This window comes from Vidua chalybeata, chromosome 4 (genome assembly GCF_026979565.1).
Source record: "Vidua chalybeata isolate OUT-0048 chromosome 4, bVidCha1 merged haplotype, whole genome shotgun sequence".
Taxonomy (NCBI): Eukaryota; Metazoa; Chordata; class Aves; order Passeriformes; family Viduidae; genus Vidua; species Vidua chalybeata.
Genome location: NC_071533.1, coordinates 56,468,017 through 56,487,154, shown reverse-complemented (window position 1 = coordinate 56,487,154; position 19,138 = coordinate 56,468,017). Strand labels below are relative to the sequence as shown.

Genomic DNA, 19,138 nt, shown 5'->3' with positions numbered 1-19,138 from the left:
CTCGCCGTGCTCCCGGGATCACAGGAGGATCTATAACTGTGATCTGTCACCGAGGAGAAGGTCGTGGATGAACTCCCTTCCAGCAGGGCAACGAATCACTTTTCGACTGCTTATTATTACCGTGATCTAGGACCAGCCCTTTCCTGCTAAACTTGGCTTGGGAGCGTATAGCAGGAGGGGGCGCGGGGGGTGGAGAGCCAAGCCCAACAGCATCTTGTGTGTTTGACTTTTTTTTTTTTTTCCCCCTCCCTCCTCCTTCCGTGAGACAGTTTGATGAATGCCTGCGAGAGGGGTATGATTTGCTGAGGCGCCTCTGGCAGGGCGGTGTGTGCGCGGTGTCAGCCCCGCCGCCGCCCCCCGTGGGGCTGTGAGCGGCCCGCGGCGGGGGACGCGCGTGGGAGCGGCTGCAGCGCTGCGCGGGCCGCCGCGCAGGAAGCGCTGCTGGGGCGGACGGGGCTCCGCGGCCTCTCGGTCACGGAGAGTCACAGGTCACGGCTTTGAAAGGGGCGAAGAGGAACATAAGTGGCTCGCCCAACTCCACCGCACCCTGAGCCCCCTGGGTTTGCTTCGCCGTCGTAGGGAGCGTGTGAAGACGAGACCCAAGTGCCGCCTCTCCCGGCCACCGACGGGCTAGCGAGGGACGGCCCGGGCGCGGCCCCGCGCCTAGCGAAGTTGCCTTCAGCCGCCGACCGGTGCCACCCGCCTCACTTTGCCGGGGTTGTTTTCTTGACTTGGCTTTGGATAGAAAGGACTTCGCTGTCTCCGCATCGTGAAAGTTGCCCGAGCGCTCCCCGCGGCGAGGAGGAGGGCGGCGCGCCCCGCGCCTCCCCGGGGCCGAGGCCGGTGGGCCCGGCTGGGCTGCAGCGGGCGGTGATGATGTGCGACTGGGGGAAGCTCACCCTGTCTCTGGGGCTGCTGCTGGCGATGGCGGGCGCGGTGGCGCCGCAGCCGTGCCCGGCGCAGTGCTCCTGCTCGGGGAGCACCGTGGACTGTCACGGGCTGGCGCTGCGCGGCGTCCCGAGGAACATCCCCCGCAACACCGAGAGGCTGTAAGTAATCCGGCCGAGGCGGCGGCGAGCGCCCCTCGGCCCCCTGCTCCCTTCAGGGCTCCGGCCGCCTGTCGGGCTGAGGTGGCCCCCGGCCTCGGCCTGGTTTAGGGTCCCGACGCCCTTTGGGTGGGGGCTTTCTGTTCCCTTCTCTTGCTGCTGGCTGTGCCCGTTTCACAGCGATGCGCGGAGACACGGAAGAGGTGGGCGCTATTCCCAGCCGCTGCCTTTCATCCCGGGAAGCCGCGGTGAGCAGCGCGGTTCCCGCCTCCGCAGGGAGCGGGGGCGGGCACCACCGCGGCCGGGGAGCGCCCCGGGGCGGCGGCGGAGCGGCCTCTCCCCCCGCCGGCGCCCGTTTCCCGTCAAACTTGGCTATTACGGCTCGCCTTCCCCGGGGCAGAGCCGGGCCGCGGCCCCGCCGCGCTCCGCGGGCGTGGGCAGGGAGGCCCCGGGCGCTCAGCGATCCCTCCCGCCGTGGAGCCGCGGTGGCCAACGCGGAGGGGCGGGCGGGGGCGCGCTGCCCCGGCGCCAGCGCGCATCTGCCGGCGGGCGAGGGCACGCCGGGGTGCGATAGCCGCGCTCGCAGGGCACTAAGTCGTGCCGTAACGGTGATCCCTCCCTCCCTCCACCCGCGGCTGGGCTGTCTTCTATATGTGGCCGGTTATTTATTGTATCAGGCTGCCTTCCAGAGGGGTCCTGAGAGTGGAAGTGGTGTGCGCGTTATTTCTTACTCTCTGATAAGTCATTTAAATGTTGGCATGTGAACGCGCGTCTGGAGTGGTGAATTTCACTCAGGAAGAGTATCAGGGACACATTCCTCCTGGGACTTGTGTGGTTTCTTTACAGTGGTGTTTTGGCCATATGTGGTATCAAGCGCTTAAAAACATACTATTTTTTTTTTTTCCCTAGCTACGTTGAGAATGAGCTGTAATTGTTAGAATAGCTTCCATGTAATACTGCTTCCTAAAGATTTATCTCGTGAATTGCCAAGTCTGGTTTTATTTGTAGTGATTGGAATTGAAAGACGTTTATTTCTTAAACCCAAAAAGTTATGAAAAAGAGGCATATACTCCAGAAGAAAAACTAGTATAGAAGTATGATCAGAAATGCTAGGTTTCTGTTGCTTCTGAACTTGCTCTGCATTCTGCAGTCAGTATAGCTTCCTGTGCAGCAAGTGGAGAGTTTAGTTTTGGTAAAATCTTATTTCCCATTACTTACTCCAGCAGTTTGGAACCTTAATGCCTATTTGAAACCTAATATTTGTTATAGGTATTTAAGCCCTATGCCACCTTTTTAGCCATACTGGGAAATGTGAAAATTGCTTGAAATGGTGAAAATTGGGGGTTTTTTTGCAGTCACTTAGTTTTTGTAACAGTCAAATAAAGGTTGTAGCTTATATCTATATATACACCTCTATGTACTAAGTCTTGTGGTTTTTCTAAATGCAGTTATAACCCCATTCAGGGCTCTCCTTGAACTCTTCTATTGGTAAAGATCGTAGTTAAACATGAGCTTAGTAATGGCAAGCAGCGCTGACTTTCCAAGACACTCCTGCTACAAAGTTTCAAACTACTATTTTCAAGGTAAATCGTATTTCAGCTGCTTGGAAATTAGGGGCTCACATGGTGTTAATTGTAAGAATGGTTTGTTGCATTCATTTGTCTCCTAACTTGTGAAAATGCTGTGCCTGTGAAAACAAACAAAACAATTTAAAAGTAGCTTTTGAATGTTTTAATTTTGCTGCTTACAAATTATTCTTCTTAGGGATCTTAATGGAAATAACATCACAAGAATCACGAAGACTGACTTTGCTGGTCTAAGGCACCTTCGAGTTCTGTAAGTTTTCTCTTTCTCTCATTGATAACACTTAGGACTGATGCTACAGGTTGTAGTTAGATTTCAGTTCATTAGCTGGATGGGTTATCACTTTTTAGCTACTGAATTACCGTATTTGAACCTAAAACTACTCTGCCATGTGTTATACACTGTTATGCACAAGTGAGCAATTCCCTTAAATAAAATGTTTAAATGTTTTTAATCTCCCCTTAAGATGATGAGAACTTGAAGACTTAATTTAGCACATATCTTACAAGTAAGAGTTGTTAAAATTGGTTGAATAACCATTGGAGTTACTTCAGTTTAAGGCTGTAAAATTTATAGCTCACACTCAAAATGGGTACTCTCAACCAGAACTATAAGGGAGTTAATTAAGAAAAAAAGTTATTCCTTTAGTAAATGTGAAAGCAAGTCCTAGGTGATTTATTATTGCTCTTCTGTAATTTCTGGTCAAAAAAGAAACTTTACCACTGAAGTTGAGGTAGGAATTGTTTGGTTGGTTTGTTTGGGTGGGTTTTTGGTTTTTTTGTTTAAAATTTTTTTTTCAAGCATTATCGAGCTTTTAACATGTGGTGGTAGTTTGTGGGGCTTTTTTTGTTTGTTTTTGTTTTTTGGTTATTTTTTCTTTGTTGTTTTCTGAAGGAAATATCTAACTACTTAGCTTATTTAAGGCCGGTTTAAATTGAGCAAGTAGTCTTGTAAAATCCTTTTCTCTCTGCAGTGAATATAACATTGTAGTGATTTTGGGTTTTGTTACAAAACAGAGATACTTTTATGGTTACAATCTCTGTGCAGTCTTTCACTGATGTTTCTCCCAACACCATGATTCAGAGTTTTAGTTTTGTTATTCTCATGTGAGACTAGTATCACCTTCATACTGTTAGACTGGAGTCTCACAACGTGCCGAAGAGCAGCGATGTGTGTGCATGCAGCCTGTAGGCATGCGTGTAGCTTTTTAACTTGTGACTCCTTAAGTAAATGAGCAAATCTAATATCCATTCCTGTTTCTTTTACCGAGCCTTATTTTCCTTCTTTTGGTTATATGAGCCCATATAAATTGTTGGTGACAGGGATACAGAAAGTTAAAGTGGATGTCAGTCTACAATAGATGTTGGATTGTTTTAAAGACTATGTGGCTGCCTTTAAATGACCATTGTTAATGCAACAAGTTATCTCAGAGATATTAAAACTTACATCTAAAAATTTCTCTATTTCAGTCAGCTCATGGAGAACAAGATTAGTACTATTGAGAGAGGAGCATTCCAAGATTTAAAAGAACTGGAGAGGCTGTAAGTATATTTAATTCTAAAAGTATCAACTCTTTGGGGGTCAAATTAGTTTTGTGTCAAGGTACTCAGGCTTCAGATTTTTTAAATACTTTTTTTTAATTTAGGACTTCTAGCCTTACTGAGACACAAGAGAAGTAAGAAATTCTCAAGCACTATTTAAAGGACTCGCTTGGGAGGGAGCATTCAAGAGCAGTCTGGATTCAAAGTGCAAACTGCAGTTGTCCTGTAGGAAATAGTTTTAATACTATCTAGTATTTTCGCTTTAATCTTGAATATGTGAGGACTTTTGAGAACTCAAATGCACCATAAGAAGGCTGTTCTCTGAGCTGTAGTGTTAGATGTTTTATACAATGCCTTATTACAGGCAAATACTGGCTATAAAATATTTTCTTGTTACATAGCAATGATTCAATTTTACTCCAGTTTTTATATGATGAAAGCTTTTACAAAGGCTTAGAAAAAGTATGAACTGTTAGTTTTCAAAAATCATTTGAATTTGGATTAAAAAAAAAAAAAAGATTGAGTACTGTGGGGAGAGAAGATGGAACAGAGATGAGAGGACCTTATCTGGTGAAGTTGAAGTACAAACACCTGCTTGGTTGCAGTGAGACCTAGAAAATGAGTAATTCCCAAGCTAGTTTCCATGTGTGACTTCTTGTTACACTTCAAATGAAAATATTTTTAAATGTATTGTACAGCTTGGGACATCTCACTTGTTAAAGGCAGGATGCTGCTTGTTGGACATACTGTGGAGCCTAGAAAGTATTGATATATATGTTCCTTTAGAACTTGACTCGTGTCTTCATTATTAGGCATTGTAGTTGTTGCTTTTTCATTATATCACCTTTTCTTTAAGCATGCCTCTGAGACCTTGTTCAGTATTTCATTTGCTGCTGCTTTAACTTTATATAAGTATTTCTACTGTCCTCAGTTGGAAAGCAACACTGGTCTGAACAAAGTTTGTCTTATTATTGTTGCTTTGTATCCATAGTTGCTGTGGGTTTAAAACAAAAAACTCACAAACCATTATGGTTTGGTTGGTCATAGAAAAAGCTGTTCAAGAGAATTAGTAACCACCAGTGTAATTATGGTATTTCTATAATTGTTGAAATATCATGTACTTGAGATAATTGCATCATTTTTTTTCAAATAAGCTGAAGTAACCTTTTGACCTAAAAAATTAGTGTTATTATATAGTGCAACTTTTTAAAAATAAATTTTAATGAAATTGATTGCTCTTTGAAAAAAAAATGGCTGTGCATTTCTAAGTTGTATTAAAGCACTTAATTCAATGCTGTTTTACAATGTATTTTCAAGTTTGTACAAAGTATAGGGATTTAAAGCAGCTTTTCCTGCTGAGGGATGTATTGGAATAATATATGCATATTCCTAGATTTGGTTTATGGTGTCTAGATAAAAAATTAAACAGTGTAGTTCATATTGCAAAGTAAATACACATATACAAAACATGAAAAAACATTGAGGGCCACACTTTCACTGTGAATATGGTTTGACACTGAGATACCAAATGCTTACGTAGTTTTAAAATCAGCAGCCTTATTTCTTAATTATTTCAGAGTAGGATCCTGCTATGTGATATTATTAACAAATTTCAATAAACTTCAAGGCTTTTATTGCTTATATTTCTGAAGTATAGAATTGTTTTACTAGAGAAAAATGAGCTTCAGTAGTTAAAACTTACTTGTCTGATGTGTTTGTATTTTGCCATTACATTGTTTCATTTTTCTTTGGTTTTCCTTTGATAATTGGAAAACAATAGCTATTTTCCATTTACATAAGATACTAGTTCTAAAGAGAAATTGTGATACTGTTGGCTACTTTGTGAGTTGTATTTGTTCACCCTTCAGCAGGCAAACTATGCTATCTGAAAATTTAGTTATTTAGACCTACGAAGTTAGATTATATTTTGTTTTCAGAGTTATATTACATCTGCTCCAACACTTGTCAGTTTCTTTAATTTGCTGGAATTCAGCTTGTGTTAGGTGTGTGGGTGACTTGTAATTTGAATATATATGCAGGATGACTTTAAACTGCCCCAGCTGTTGGCTAAGAGCAAATATTTCATATTTGTGGGGAAAAGCTGAGAAAATTCTTCTTGTTTACAACTGCCAAGTCCATCTGATGAAGGCACATTGTTATCTGGCAGCCAATTCATCTCCTTGGGATTTTGAAATCCAAAATGATTTCTCAGGAAACCTATGGGTAGTTCGTTCGAGTATTTTCTTTTATACATTAAATAGCAAGCACTTTAAAGCTTTTTAATTTCTTTTCAATGTGTGAGTGTAGGGTGTCACATTTTCACTCCAAGTGTAATGAGCCAAGCTGCTGTCAAAGAATACCTGACACAGACCTTTTAGCATGGAAGCAGAGGGTATAACAGAACTTCATGGCAGCTTAAATGAACTCAATTTCATTTATAAGATTGTTTACATGTAATACTGGTTATGTTGAAATATCTCATGCTAGCGTTTACAGGCTTAATTTTAAAAGATATTTCCTGTTCTTCAATACTCTTCAATGTGATTTCACAGTAGTTTCTCTTTGGGGAAAAAAAAGAAATGCCCATCTCTCTAAGTGAAGTCCTGGGGGTTTGTTTGTTTGGGTGGTAGTTTTTTGTTTGTTTCTTGGGTTTTTTGTTTGTTTTGAACTGCAGCCTCAGTTAAATTTTTACTTAGACCAGTAACTATGATGTCCAAGGAACTGTTTGGTTGCTTAATGAATTACTTGTGAATACTGACTTACAGGTCTGATAATTCAAAATGCTGGATATCCTCAGCTCCCTTTAATGGAAGGGAAGACCTGAAATGCTTTGCAAAATTAATCTCAGAGAGAAGAAACTTTTTACCTCTTCAGAAGCTATCTGCTTAAGATTGAATTTTATGAAATCTATAAAAATCTGTCAGGTGGTTTCTCCTATAGCTTAATAAAATAACATATCTTTAATACACTATGTAGGTTAGTATGTACACAAAACTGTTTCTGACCTATAGACCTAATATGCTCTGGATTGGGAATTTGTGTCACACCAGTGTAATTGTACAAGTGAGATGGAACCCAAGGCTACAGTAAATACTGCTGTAAAAAGTGATTATTATTACAGCAACCTGAAATAAAGTAAAAGTGTTCAGTTTGCAATAAACAAATCTGTACCTGTGCCTGCTACTTAAGAAATAAGAGGAAAAAAACAAGGTGGAAATTAGCAATTTAGTAAGTTTTATGTTTGTGGAAACTTTAGTATCTGGGGAAGCACTGGTGAAGTTGATACTGCTGTAAGCCTTTTAGATGGATACTTCTGTGAGAAGTCTTCAAGTCAAATAGATGGCTATACACTGCAGTGTTCACTTTAGTTCCAATCTCTGACAGCCTTGAAGGCTCTTAAGTGCTGAGCTCTTAAGGCTCCAGTCCAAGCCAGTTTTGTACAACACTGCCTGAGCTGGCATGTCTGCGTGATTTTTTTTCACAGACTGGATACTGAACAGAAGAATTGCACGATCTGTTTTGTTGTGTAGATGCTCTGTCTGCTGAAACAACCCTCTTTGATTGAGAAATGGGCTGTATGCACTGAAGTTCAGTTGGGATAGCTTGTACCTCTGAGTACATCCTGAAGCAATGCTACAAACTCTTGGACTAATTACAGTCTTGACATCTGCAATAATTACATTATTTACCATCTGCAAGACTTCCTTTATTATCTATAACTTATATGAGCCCACGTTCTTGAGCAGGGCCTCTAAAGAGTATATGGCTCTTCAGTAAATGGCAAGTGCCATAGAGAGAGGGTCAGATGTGGCCCCTTAGGTTTTGTGAACCTGTCTTGCAGACACCACAGTCATGTGTCAGCAGTGGTTTTCAATATGCTTCATGGCAGGAAGACAAAAAGGGTCCAAACATGGAGGATTTTCACAACACTTATGGATTTCCAGAGACCCCTGCTTATTATGGGGGACAAAATCTTTTGAAACAATTCCTTATGAGAATGTGAAATTAAACACTTGTTTCTTCTTTCTTCATAAAGCTGTCATCTTGGGTGTGAGGTTTATACTACTTGAAATAGTATATTAAGACAGCAAGAGATGAAGATAAACTGAAAGTTTCCACTTTATGAAAACTGACACTGTTAGACACAGCTTTAAAAATAATTTTTAGTAAGTGTAGGCCATTGTTATCCCCAAGTTCACCTCATTCTCTATTGTTGCAAATACTTCTCAAAATGTGCCAGTGTTTTTACAATTTATTGTGATCTGGAGGGAAGTATAAAATTTTGTTGAAGACAGCTGCCATAGACGGTTGAACCAGTTATCTAAGAAGCCACTTAAATCTAAAATTTCTTTACAGTTCCCTGTACTCTAGAAATAGAGGCTTGTCAGGTTTTTGAGGGCTAAATATATTCTTCACATGTTTACAGAGAAGAGCAGTTACCTTTTCATTTATAAAAAAAAAATTGCCTGATAGGAAAACTTTTCAATCATAGTTTTTCCTAACATGTTTAAGTTCTAGTAGTTGGGATTCCATCTCTTATTATACTAGGGCTATGACATGGAAAAAATGTCAGGAGGAATTTACAGCAATAGTTTCAAAACTTCTCACTTTTTTTCTTCCTGTATTTATGAATAATCCATTGAGGGAGCAGTATGTCCCTAAAATGCTAATTTAGAGTCTGATTCTGCAGACATTTACCATGTGAATAACTTGGTTTGCATGAGTAGTCTCACTGATTACTCCTGTGAGAAAGGTTGTGTGGCCTAAAAAGTTTCCAGGCCGAGCCTTTCTATTTTTGATACTTGAATTAGCAAATTTTATTTTTAAAATGTCTATTATGTTAACAGTTCTAAAGTGTTACCTGTGTAGACTTAAAAAAGGCAAACTATGAGGGAAAAAAAAAACAACTGGACCCAAAACCCCACAAACAAAGGAAAAATAAGCCACCAATCCCCTCACCAAACCTATTTCTTCTGAAAACTAGTGTGTAGATGAAATGTTACTCTTAAAGGAATAACTTCAACTTCATTGAGTTGGTGTCTGAACTAAATACCCCCACCATACCTCCCTGAAAACAGCCCCCCTTTGCTATGTGATCTGAGTAAACTGAAATAATGACTTCAAGAAAAGAATGTTGAATATCAAGTTGGTACATGATGTAGCTTTTAAACTGAAATCTACCTGTTGTATTTTTGTTTCTTACAATGCATATTGATGTAGAATAAAATATTTCAAGAATTAAATGTTTTGTTAAAATTTACTGATTTTTCTAAATTTTTGCAACGCCGTTCTAAAATGACAAACTGAGGAATTGTTCCTACTTGCTATTTATTTGGGCCCCATCTCCATGAATACATTAAAACAAGTTATTCAAAGTTAACATGAAGAGAGCACTTACTTAGGTGTGTACTTACTGGTGTTTGAATAGTACTGAAAGTCAGTATTGTTTTGTACACGCTGTGGATGCACAATTTGAAACTTACAGATGTGCCATAGCATAGAAGGAAAAGTATATTTCAACTATGTAGTTTCATGAAAAAGTCCTTTCTACTTAGTAAACAAACTGTAGTACTAGGTGAATTTCTTTATATGATATAAATCACTATGTGAAATTATTGTGTGGAGCTTCAGCTGCAGCAAGGGCTTAATTATAACCTCAATACAAAGAAGATCATCTTGTCAAAAATATTAAATAGGCTTCAGTAAATAAAGTGAGGTTTAGTTGTATTTCATGTATTGCAGGGTTAGGGTTATCCATTTGAGCTCTAACTTAGTCAGATAAACATGGTAAACTATTACACTGCATTAGTAGGTTTTGAAATTACAAAATCAAAACTGACTTAGGAGTTACCATGACCTCTGAATGTATGGGGTTCTACAGAGCGTCTCATCTAACAAAGTCATGCATCACAGGGTAGATTAAGAAGTGAAATGTTCCATCTAGGGTAAAGACAAATACAGTTTGTCTTGGGCATAACTGCCCAGCAGGCCTGGGCATTTATCAAGGGCATTAACAGCTGCTTCAAAATAGACAAGATGAACAAAGACTATCCTTTCTGTCTAGTCTAGAAAAGGGCTGTGTTATATGTATGTGCTTTCTTAGGGTGCAGACTTACTGCACATGGGAAAGACTTACTGCAGACTTACACTGATGGGAAAAAACATGCTGTCCAGAGATTAAAATAAACCTATGTGCTAATTTTTCATTCTGTATTGATGTGTCACATGAGATTGCATTTTTATTCCAAATTGACTAGCTCTATAAATGAAATGTAAATTCCAAGTAGAAAAATACTATTAAAAGAGGGATGACAATATATTCTGTGATTCTTTAAATGTGAGCTGTGCCAATAAATTAATCCTAGAATAAGCAGGTTTGGGCTGAACTTTTTCTTTTTGAGTTTTGAATCTGATAGTATATAGTCATTTCAGTTACAGAAGAGAAGTGTTAGAAACCTTCGATTTCACTTCTCTGAAACTATATGATTAAAATTTAGCAGCAGGTACTTCTAGAAAAAATGTTAAATGTCCTCTGTTTTTATAATGCAGTTTTCGTTATTTAGCTGAAGCAAATTTTAAACCTTTTTTTTTCCCAGTTTACAGACACTTAGGTATAAAGGCTAATGTGGAGTTTTAGGATCCCTGGCAAAATTTATGTGTTAGAAGCATAATTACTATTCCAGGAATCATTTCTGTCACTATCAGTCCTAAAAGCACAGATGATCAATGAACAATATTTCATCTTGAGCTTGATTATAAATTTTGTCAATCAGTTTTTTAGGGGTAAAATGTTGTGTTATATAGTATAGAAGTTGTATACTAAGCTCTTAGATTGAGTTCTTAGCTCATTAGGTCAAAGTTAGTCTCAAGTTTCTTTTCTCACTGAATGCTGGTCTTCATTGTGGTGTGCAAGTTCCTTACTGAAGTCTGAGAACTAATTTTTTTCATTTGGGGTACACGGTGAGCAGTTCTGACTACAGCTGCTGGGAAAGTCTAGGTTGGACTGCCTCAAACCCGTGGGGTTAATCATGTGCTTGCTTTTTAAGGCTGCTTGATGTTACGGTTGTCCCCTCCCTGTGGCATTGGTACTTAATCACCTGTGTGGCTTCAGTCTGAGTATGTGAGCATTTGAAGAGTTAATTCCTTCACACAGGTGTGTCATAGGTAACGGAAGAATAAAGAGCGCAGGTAGAGAGACCTGGTTTTGAACAGCCCTGAAGGGGGTGAACAGTTATTCCTTGTTAATCACGGATGTGAAAAATCCTTCTTTTAGCTAGTCTAACATAGTTTAAGGGCAATGCACCACAGGGAGGAGACCACGAAGCCTGCGGTGTTAATCACTTACCAGTGGAATGTGGGACTATATTACATGAATTATACTGGCCACGTGGATTTATAGTTTTTTAAGAAAAAGTATTAAAAAATACTACTGTAGTTATTTGGTATTAGCAGGCTTTTGTGAAAGCAACATTGAATATCTTCTTTAAAAATGTCTGTTGAATCAGAGATAGACAAAGGCTGTTTTTGAAGACAGTATATAAAAAGATGCAGTGTTCTAATGGATTGTTAAAAAAATAAATTTTAGCTACATTTTGATTACAGAACACTACAAAATATTTGATAAAACTAATTCCAAGAGCAATGTTCTTCTAAAAGACTTGTCAATGCCCACTATTTATTTTTATTATATTTTATTCATCTGTGTCTTTTCTCATGGGACTCCTTTTATAGGTCTAGAAGTCAAATTGCAGTAAGAAGTCCTGTTTGCTCTTTGCAGACCTTTTTACAAATTCCAGGGCTGGAAGGCTGTTTATTTTTCCCACATCTGTTTTGTGCTCATCCTTTGTGGCATTGTTTGCTGGATGCTTTTCTTTCTTGCTTCCTCTGAAATGGGTAATTTGCGCTGTTGCAAAATAGTAAAACTAAATCTGATTCTGTAGAGCTGTTGTACTAATGTTTTTGTTTCAAATGGTGTTTTTTGTTCAGAAGCTGTTTTAAATGGATTCTATAGAGCACTGATATTAAACCTAAAGCTACGCATTTTAGTTTTACTCTTTAAAAATCATATTTCTTTCTTGCAGAGCAAGTTCTATATTTTTTAAAATACTGATTTAATATTAGGTGGCCACAGGTGAAAATTGACTTGTCATTACATTTTAGTATAGCATATTTAAAAGATTATGTAAGATGCTCCTTAGTTTGACTGCGGAAGCCACGCTTCTATCTGGAGTTTTACAGATAAACTCCAAAATATATGAGGGATCTGGCTACAGCTTCAGTGACTCATACTGTTATATTACCTCATTTACTGTGAAGAGCCTGGTTGAAACTTCATCAGAAGGAACATTTTATTTTCCTATTTTCTTTCATAGTGTGTGTTCATTGTGCTGGCTTGTCTTTAATAATAGTCTATACTGATAGTCAAATATAACATGGCAAAGTCTCCCTTCATTTTTTTAAGGCACACCAGCCATTCTGATTTAGTTTGGCAGGATGTCTGTACAGGTGCTCTAGAAAAAATACTTGAGTAAAAATTTACTGTGGTAACTTCATGCCAGAGAGACAGTTACAAGCCTATCAGGACTATCTGCAGGCCTTTCTTGTCTTTCTAAACAATCTGTTCAAACCCTAGCTAAATTCCACCTACTAGATTAGCTTTACCTCCCCTATTTCTTTGCCTTTTTTTTTTTTTTTCTTTCTTGGAAGTAATCCCAGGTATTGTCAAAATCATTATTTCGTCTGATACTTGAACCTCTGTTACTCTATGGAGTAACATGTTTTAAACAAGTCTAGTAGTATGTTTTATAACTCCTGTTTCCTTCTTTATGGTGTACTTTATAGAATAGAATCCCATGAGTGAGCTTCACAAGATTGTACAGGCTTGAAGAAATCTCTGTAGATTGTCTATTCCCATGATACCGATTAACTCAACGTCCATCAGAGCGGGTGTCTGAAGGCTGTTTCTAGTTGGGTTTTGAATCTCTCCATCAATGGAGAGTCTGCAGCCTCTCTGGGCAGCCTGTTCCAGTGTGTGACCACCCTCACAGTCAAACACTTTTCTTAAGCTGAAATGCACTTTTCCTTTACTTTGATTTGTACCCATTGCCTCTTGTCCTTTCACTGTGCACTTCTGGCTCAGTTTTCCTTACTTGGGATGGAAGTGCATCACTTACACACATGAAGTATTTATATACATTGAGATATCTCTGAGACTTTTCCTCCTCAGGCTAAACAGTCCCAGCTCTCTCAACTTCTTCCAATGTGACAGGTGCTTCAGTTTGCCTCCTTCATCATCTTAACAGTTCTTCCCTGGACTTGGGCCAGTCTCTTGTAGTGGGGAGTCCAGCACTGGGCACAGCTCTCCAGATGTCTCACCAGTGCTGAGGTCCTTTAGGGGGAGGACCACGTGCCTTTGTTGCTGCTGGTAACAGTCTTAGGATTACAGCCCAGGATGCTGTTGGCCTTCCGTGCAAGGGCACATTGCTGGCTTCATTTGAATTTCTTATTCACCTGCACCCTAGGCTGTTGTCTGTGGTGGTTCTTCCAACTGGTGGTTCTCCAGTGTGTGCTGGTGCATGGAGTTACTATTCTCCAGGTTCGGGGCTTTCCATTTCCCTTTTGTTACCCTTCCCAAGTTTATTTTTCAAGCAGTTCTCCAGCCTGTTTGTGTTACTCTCAGGCAGTGCACAGACCTAGTGCATCAGTCATTCTTTACGGTTTTGTATCATCTGCAAATATGCTGAGGGTGCAATATGTCCCATCTTCCAGGTTGTGAATGAAGTTTTGAACAGTACTGGTTCCATTGCTGACCTCTGGAGTATATCACTTGTGACTGTTCTCCAAAAGGACTTTGTGCCCCTGACCACAACTCTTTGAACTTGGCACTTTTGGCAGTTTTCAGTCCACCTCACCGTCTGCTTTTGTGGTCTGTACTTTATCAGTTTGTCTGTGAGGACAACCATTATGAATGGCAGTGTCAGAACCTTTACTGAAGTCAAGATAAACATCTACTGACTTCCCCATATCTGCCAAGTTTCTTATTCATTGTAGCAGGCTACCAGGCTGGTCAGGTATCATTTTCTCTGTGTTAAATCTGTGCTGACCACTCCCAGTCATCATCTTGTTCTTACTGTGTCTAGAATAGAAATAGCTTCTATTTTGCCCAATCGCCTTCCCAGGCATTGAGATGAGGCTTCCTAGCCTGCAGTTTCCTGCTTTTTAGTGTGGTTTTTGTGCTTTTTGTAGGCAGAATTAATACAAATAATGACTAAATATTTATAGAAAAATCTTTTCTGTTGAAACAATAAGGAATACAGAAAACAGCAGCCTTTGTTTATGTCTTTCCTTTGTAGTGAAAAAAAATGCTTTAAAAAGGCAAAGTGAGTATAGACTCTTGACAGCACAAAATACCATTCTGCATAATGTAGGGAGAATTGGTTGGAGTAGAGAGCAGTGTGATAATTTTGGACTTGGCATCAAACTCACAGAAGAAGGAAATGGAGGACAGAAAATACCTTAGGTTTCAAGTAGTGCACACTAATTCAATGCAGTATTATAGTTGAGAAGTACCTTTCACTGCTTCCTACACAAATAAGAAACTGAGTTTGCAGTAGTGTCCTGCTACTGTTCAGAATTTTTTTTTTCCTGAAACAAATATCTAATTTATATTTGAAATTAAATGCGGGATAACTTAGATGTCTTTTTTAGCTAGTCACTATTTAGCCTGGAAAGTGGAATGCTGCTTAAGTGGTTCTTGACCTGGGGAAAACCTTGGACATCCAAATGCTGTAAGAACAGCCTTGAACTTCTCAGATTCCAGTTTTTACTTATGTGGTTGGTAAACTTGATATTGTTAGGCTTAATGAGATTATGAGTAGTTTGACTAGAGAAATTCTCTTTGCAGAGAATTCTTAATGGAAAAACTGGCACACTCTTTTGCTTAGCTCTTAGTTCTTGGGCTTTCCTTTCACTTGATGACATGCAAGTCACATTCAGAGACAGCAGTTGCCAGATGTGTTGAAGTTCAGCAGATTGTGGCTTTGGAGATGGATGCACAAATATTTTCTGCCTCTGGCAGATATAACACAATGTTTTTTGTAGGAAAGTAGTGATTTGCCTTCCTTTCAGATGGAAGTCTAAGTTAGGTCTGTAATTTCTTCTGTTGAGGCAGTAGGAATCACTTATTCTGATGTCTGTTATTCTCATTCTGTATATTAGAGTAAAATTTTTGGACATCGTACTTAAACCAGCCCATGGCAATGATTTGGGTGCTGTGCACTAGCTTTCTGTTTTGAAGTACTTGGATAATTTTGTAGGTGACAGCTTCTGTATTTCCTGAACTCATAAAGCCTGAACTAATGTTAGACCTTCCCAGAGGATGCATATCGCTGGAATGCATCTTGAAACTACTTAAGGAGCTTTGTGGGCTCAGTTGTGAGTAGAAAGTGCTCCTGTGTGAACACGCAGAGATTTGATTACTGACATGTTCTTCCATTTTAATTTGAAATGTAATGTAAACAGGCTTTTATGCTTTTAAAGTTTATATATATTTTGCAAATGAGTTTCACTGAGCTGTTACATGCTATTTTTAAATGAGTGTAATAGTTATTTCCTCTGCTGACAAACAGAAGGTGTGGATATGCTCCTTTGAAGAATATGATTTCTAAGCTGTATGGTGCTGTGTGCTACTATGTGCAGATAGTGTATTTACTTCTCTAGGCTAACTTTGAAGGAGGAGTGAAAAATAATGAATTCTACTGTCAATAATCTTTTGAGTTGGAAGCATTCAATCATTTTTCCTGAAGCAGTGGCATAAAATGCATTTGTGCCTGTATTTAGGGTTTTGGAAGGCTCTCATTCTCTATGCACCCAATGGGATAGGCTGTTTCTAATTAAAGAGCACAGCTGATTTATAACTTACTTGAAGCAGCTTTTAACTTTGATCAGCTCTCAAGTTATCTTTGAAGGCTTCTTTTGTCCTACAGGGTCTATGGGTAGAATTGCATCTACTTGAACTAAAATCCATTGGAAATTTAGGTGGGACAAAAGAGCAACCTTCCACTACTTGTGAGGTGGTTATGAGAAACCTCAAGCCAGGCTCATTGCTGTCGTGAGCCAACAAGCATAAATCAAAGTGGGAAGTGTAGCTGCATGTAAGGGCAAAACTTCACTGGGAGGACAGTCAAGCACTGGAACAGCTCATTTTCCCAGAGAGGCTCTACAGTCTCCTACACCTTCTCTGGCTGTATGTAGTTGATACAGTGGGATCAGAAACAAGTTACAGTGAAGGATGTAACAAGTCTGAAACAAATGAGTGTGAATTATAGCAATTGAAGATGATTACATTGTACCCAGTGCAATCAAGATTTTTTTCTTTTCCTCCCTTCCTCCTCTGTGCATGATTGCTACTGGATCATAGTTATTGTGGCATGAAAACTTGAGAGACACATCGGCATGGATTTGTGGCGTGGCCAGACTTCAGTGGGTTAGGATATGTTGCTACAGGGAACATAGTGTGCTCTCCCTGCAGTGTGCCTCTATCTGTCATCATCTACATGTACTCTGGCTGCGTGTAGAAGTCAAATAAAACAGATATATACCAATTTCAACTAAAATAGCCTGTTGTTCAGAACCACTAGCTCAAATATAGCTACACTTTTTTGCTTACCTTAATGTTGTCTTCTTCAAAGAGTTACTTATTCTTTGTCAGGTCTTACTTTTTATCTGCCTGTTGGTATTGAACTTCCTTTAATGAGTATTTTCACCTGCTCATTTGTCAAAGGTATTTTTTCTTTGTCCATAAATCCTTTTGTATACTTCTGCCATCATTTTACTTTGAAGATGCTTTTCTAGTCTTTACTGTGTCTAGAAGACTGAGCTCTGGGAGTTTTAAATTGAAGTATTTGAAATACTTTGTATAATTTAGGTAGTATGTGGACTTTGCTTGAATTCATTGTGAAGAGCTTGAAAATTTACCTGTGCAAGTTTGCCCAATCTCTTTCTAAAGAAGCATTCAGAAACAGAAGAAAAAAAAAATGTATATTTGAATTGCAACTTGAAAGACTTATATTATATTGGTGTCTCGTCTTTTTATTTCTGGACACTACCAAAGGACTTTACAGTCCAAGTTATTACAATGTTAGCAGAGATTCTTTGCTACATTTTCTTTGCTCACACCACTAATGCTTCATCTCCTCTGAGCTCTCTGCTTGAGAAACACAAATATTTGTAGCTCAGTTGGAAAACTGAATAGTCACAGTATGGAACGTCTCATCACTGTTTCTTCAGTGCTTCACTTTGAGCTCCATGTCAGTTCTGGGAGAGCAGTTCAGTTGGTTTAATTGAAATTTCTCTTCTTGCATTGCCCCAGGGCCTGATAGGTAACTGTGCTAAATGTCTGCCACCACACATTGAAAGAAAGTGTGGTGGAATGTTTATGGCTGTTTTTACTCAAAACAACCAGAGTTCTTTAAAACCTACAGCCTAGGATTCCATAATCCCTTGTTCTTACCTTGGATTTCAGCTTGAGAGAGGAAGGGGATCGTATCTTTTTATATCACTCTTCTTTCAGTCTGTTTGTGTGTTCTGGATAGGTATTATTTCAGAAAAAATGAAGCACCTGAAAAAGGGGACCTGTTGGGGAACTATGTAAAATAGTGAACCATATTTAAATAGTAATGTATTTTCTGGACTCCTTGTGTGGCTCTTTCCAAAGATTAGAAACTCTTAATGGTGACTGTTGAATGGGAAATGGTTGTGTACTGTGATACCAGGCTGTTGTTTCAGACTTGCTCTGCATACATTTTCCCCATTCACTTACATTTTCATATATGTTTTTTAGACATAACTACCTACTGTAGTCTTGAAAAAAGTATTTCAGTGAAGCCTAATTTTTAAAATTTCCATATAGAAAATTCAGCAAATTTACTCTTTTAAAATCATCTTCTATAACTTGTTAGGTGTAAAGAGTAGCTTTACAAGAGAAGTCTCTTTTAGAAGTATAGTAAAAGTTGTATTTCCCATTATTGCCTTTATGAAAATCAGCTATGTTTTATCTTCTTGGTCACAGACAATAAGGAATAGTCAAATTTTTTGTAGAGAAAGCTTAGTTCTAAAAGAATATTCGGGGAATGGGATAAAGCTATTCAAAGTAAAAGTTGCAAAATGCATAAGGGATCAGTAATTTGTGTATTCCTTCAATGTATGTAGTGCTCAAAGAACAAATATTTTAGTCTTGTGAAAGGCAAAGTAAAATTGTGTGTTGAAACACTAATTTGAAGTTCCAAGCTCACGGGGTAGAAACTGTTGAGACATGAGGGTAGTGTTGTTTATTGCTAGTTTAATTAATGCAACTTGATTTACTGTCCATAACTTAGATTTGAAAGTCTGTAGAGTGTGGGGTTTGTGAAGTACAAGTAATAACAGAAACTCTTGATAGAAGGTGTTACCTCTTTGTGTAAGACGCTAAATAGCAGAGCAAGTGAAGTATCCTTCTGAGTGATCCTCTGTGTCCTTGTGAGACTGCATTTAGTGAAAGGCAGCCTGCCTGATTAACTTGATCATCAATTAATATTATGTTATTGTACTAGAGAGGCTTTTATGTAATATACAAAACTTCTACAAAAATATAGATACTGAGTAATTTCATTGCCCTTTCAGTAACAGCTCATCATTATGGTCTAGTGTCCAAACTTAATGGATTTATTAAGAAGTATCAACAGAGATTTTTGTCCAGAAAAACTGATTAGAAACTGACTTTTTAGTCTTTACCCTACATGCTTTTCCATGTAAATTTGGATCTGTAAAAATGGACTTAGAGGTTTAAGTCTTTATTTAGCTAAGAGAAGCAGTGGGTAAACTTTATTTTTTTACTTACTCTTTTCTTCATTTGTTTCATTTTCAAAATCTTGTTGGATTGCAACTATAACTTAGTTTAAAACAATTTAACTTTCTACTTCAGTTTTGTGG

The 19,138-nt window shown here is 39.0% G+C and overlaps 1 protein-coding gene across 2 annotated transcripts in view; it reads left to right on the top strand.

Annotated features, from left to right (window-relative positions):
* Positions 1 to 622: 622 nt before the first annotated feature.
* Positions 623 to 19,138, top strand: part of SLIT2 (slit guidance ligand 2) — a 261,870-nt gene continuing 243,354 nt past the window's right edge. For both annotated transcript variants that reach the window (XM_053940914.1, XM_053940915.1), the window contains exons 1-3: positions 623 to 1,049; positions 2,811 to 2,882; positions 4,100 to 4,171. In XM_053940914.1, the coding sequence (XP_053796889.1) occupies positions 874 to 1,049; positions 2,811 to 2,882; positions 4,100 to 4,171 (320 nt within the window). In that variant the 5' untranslated portion in view covers positions 623 to 873. The remainder of the gene's footprint in view (positions 1,050 to 2,810; positions 2,883 to 4,099; positions 4,172 to 19,138) is intronic.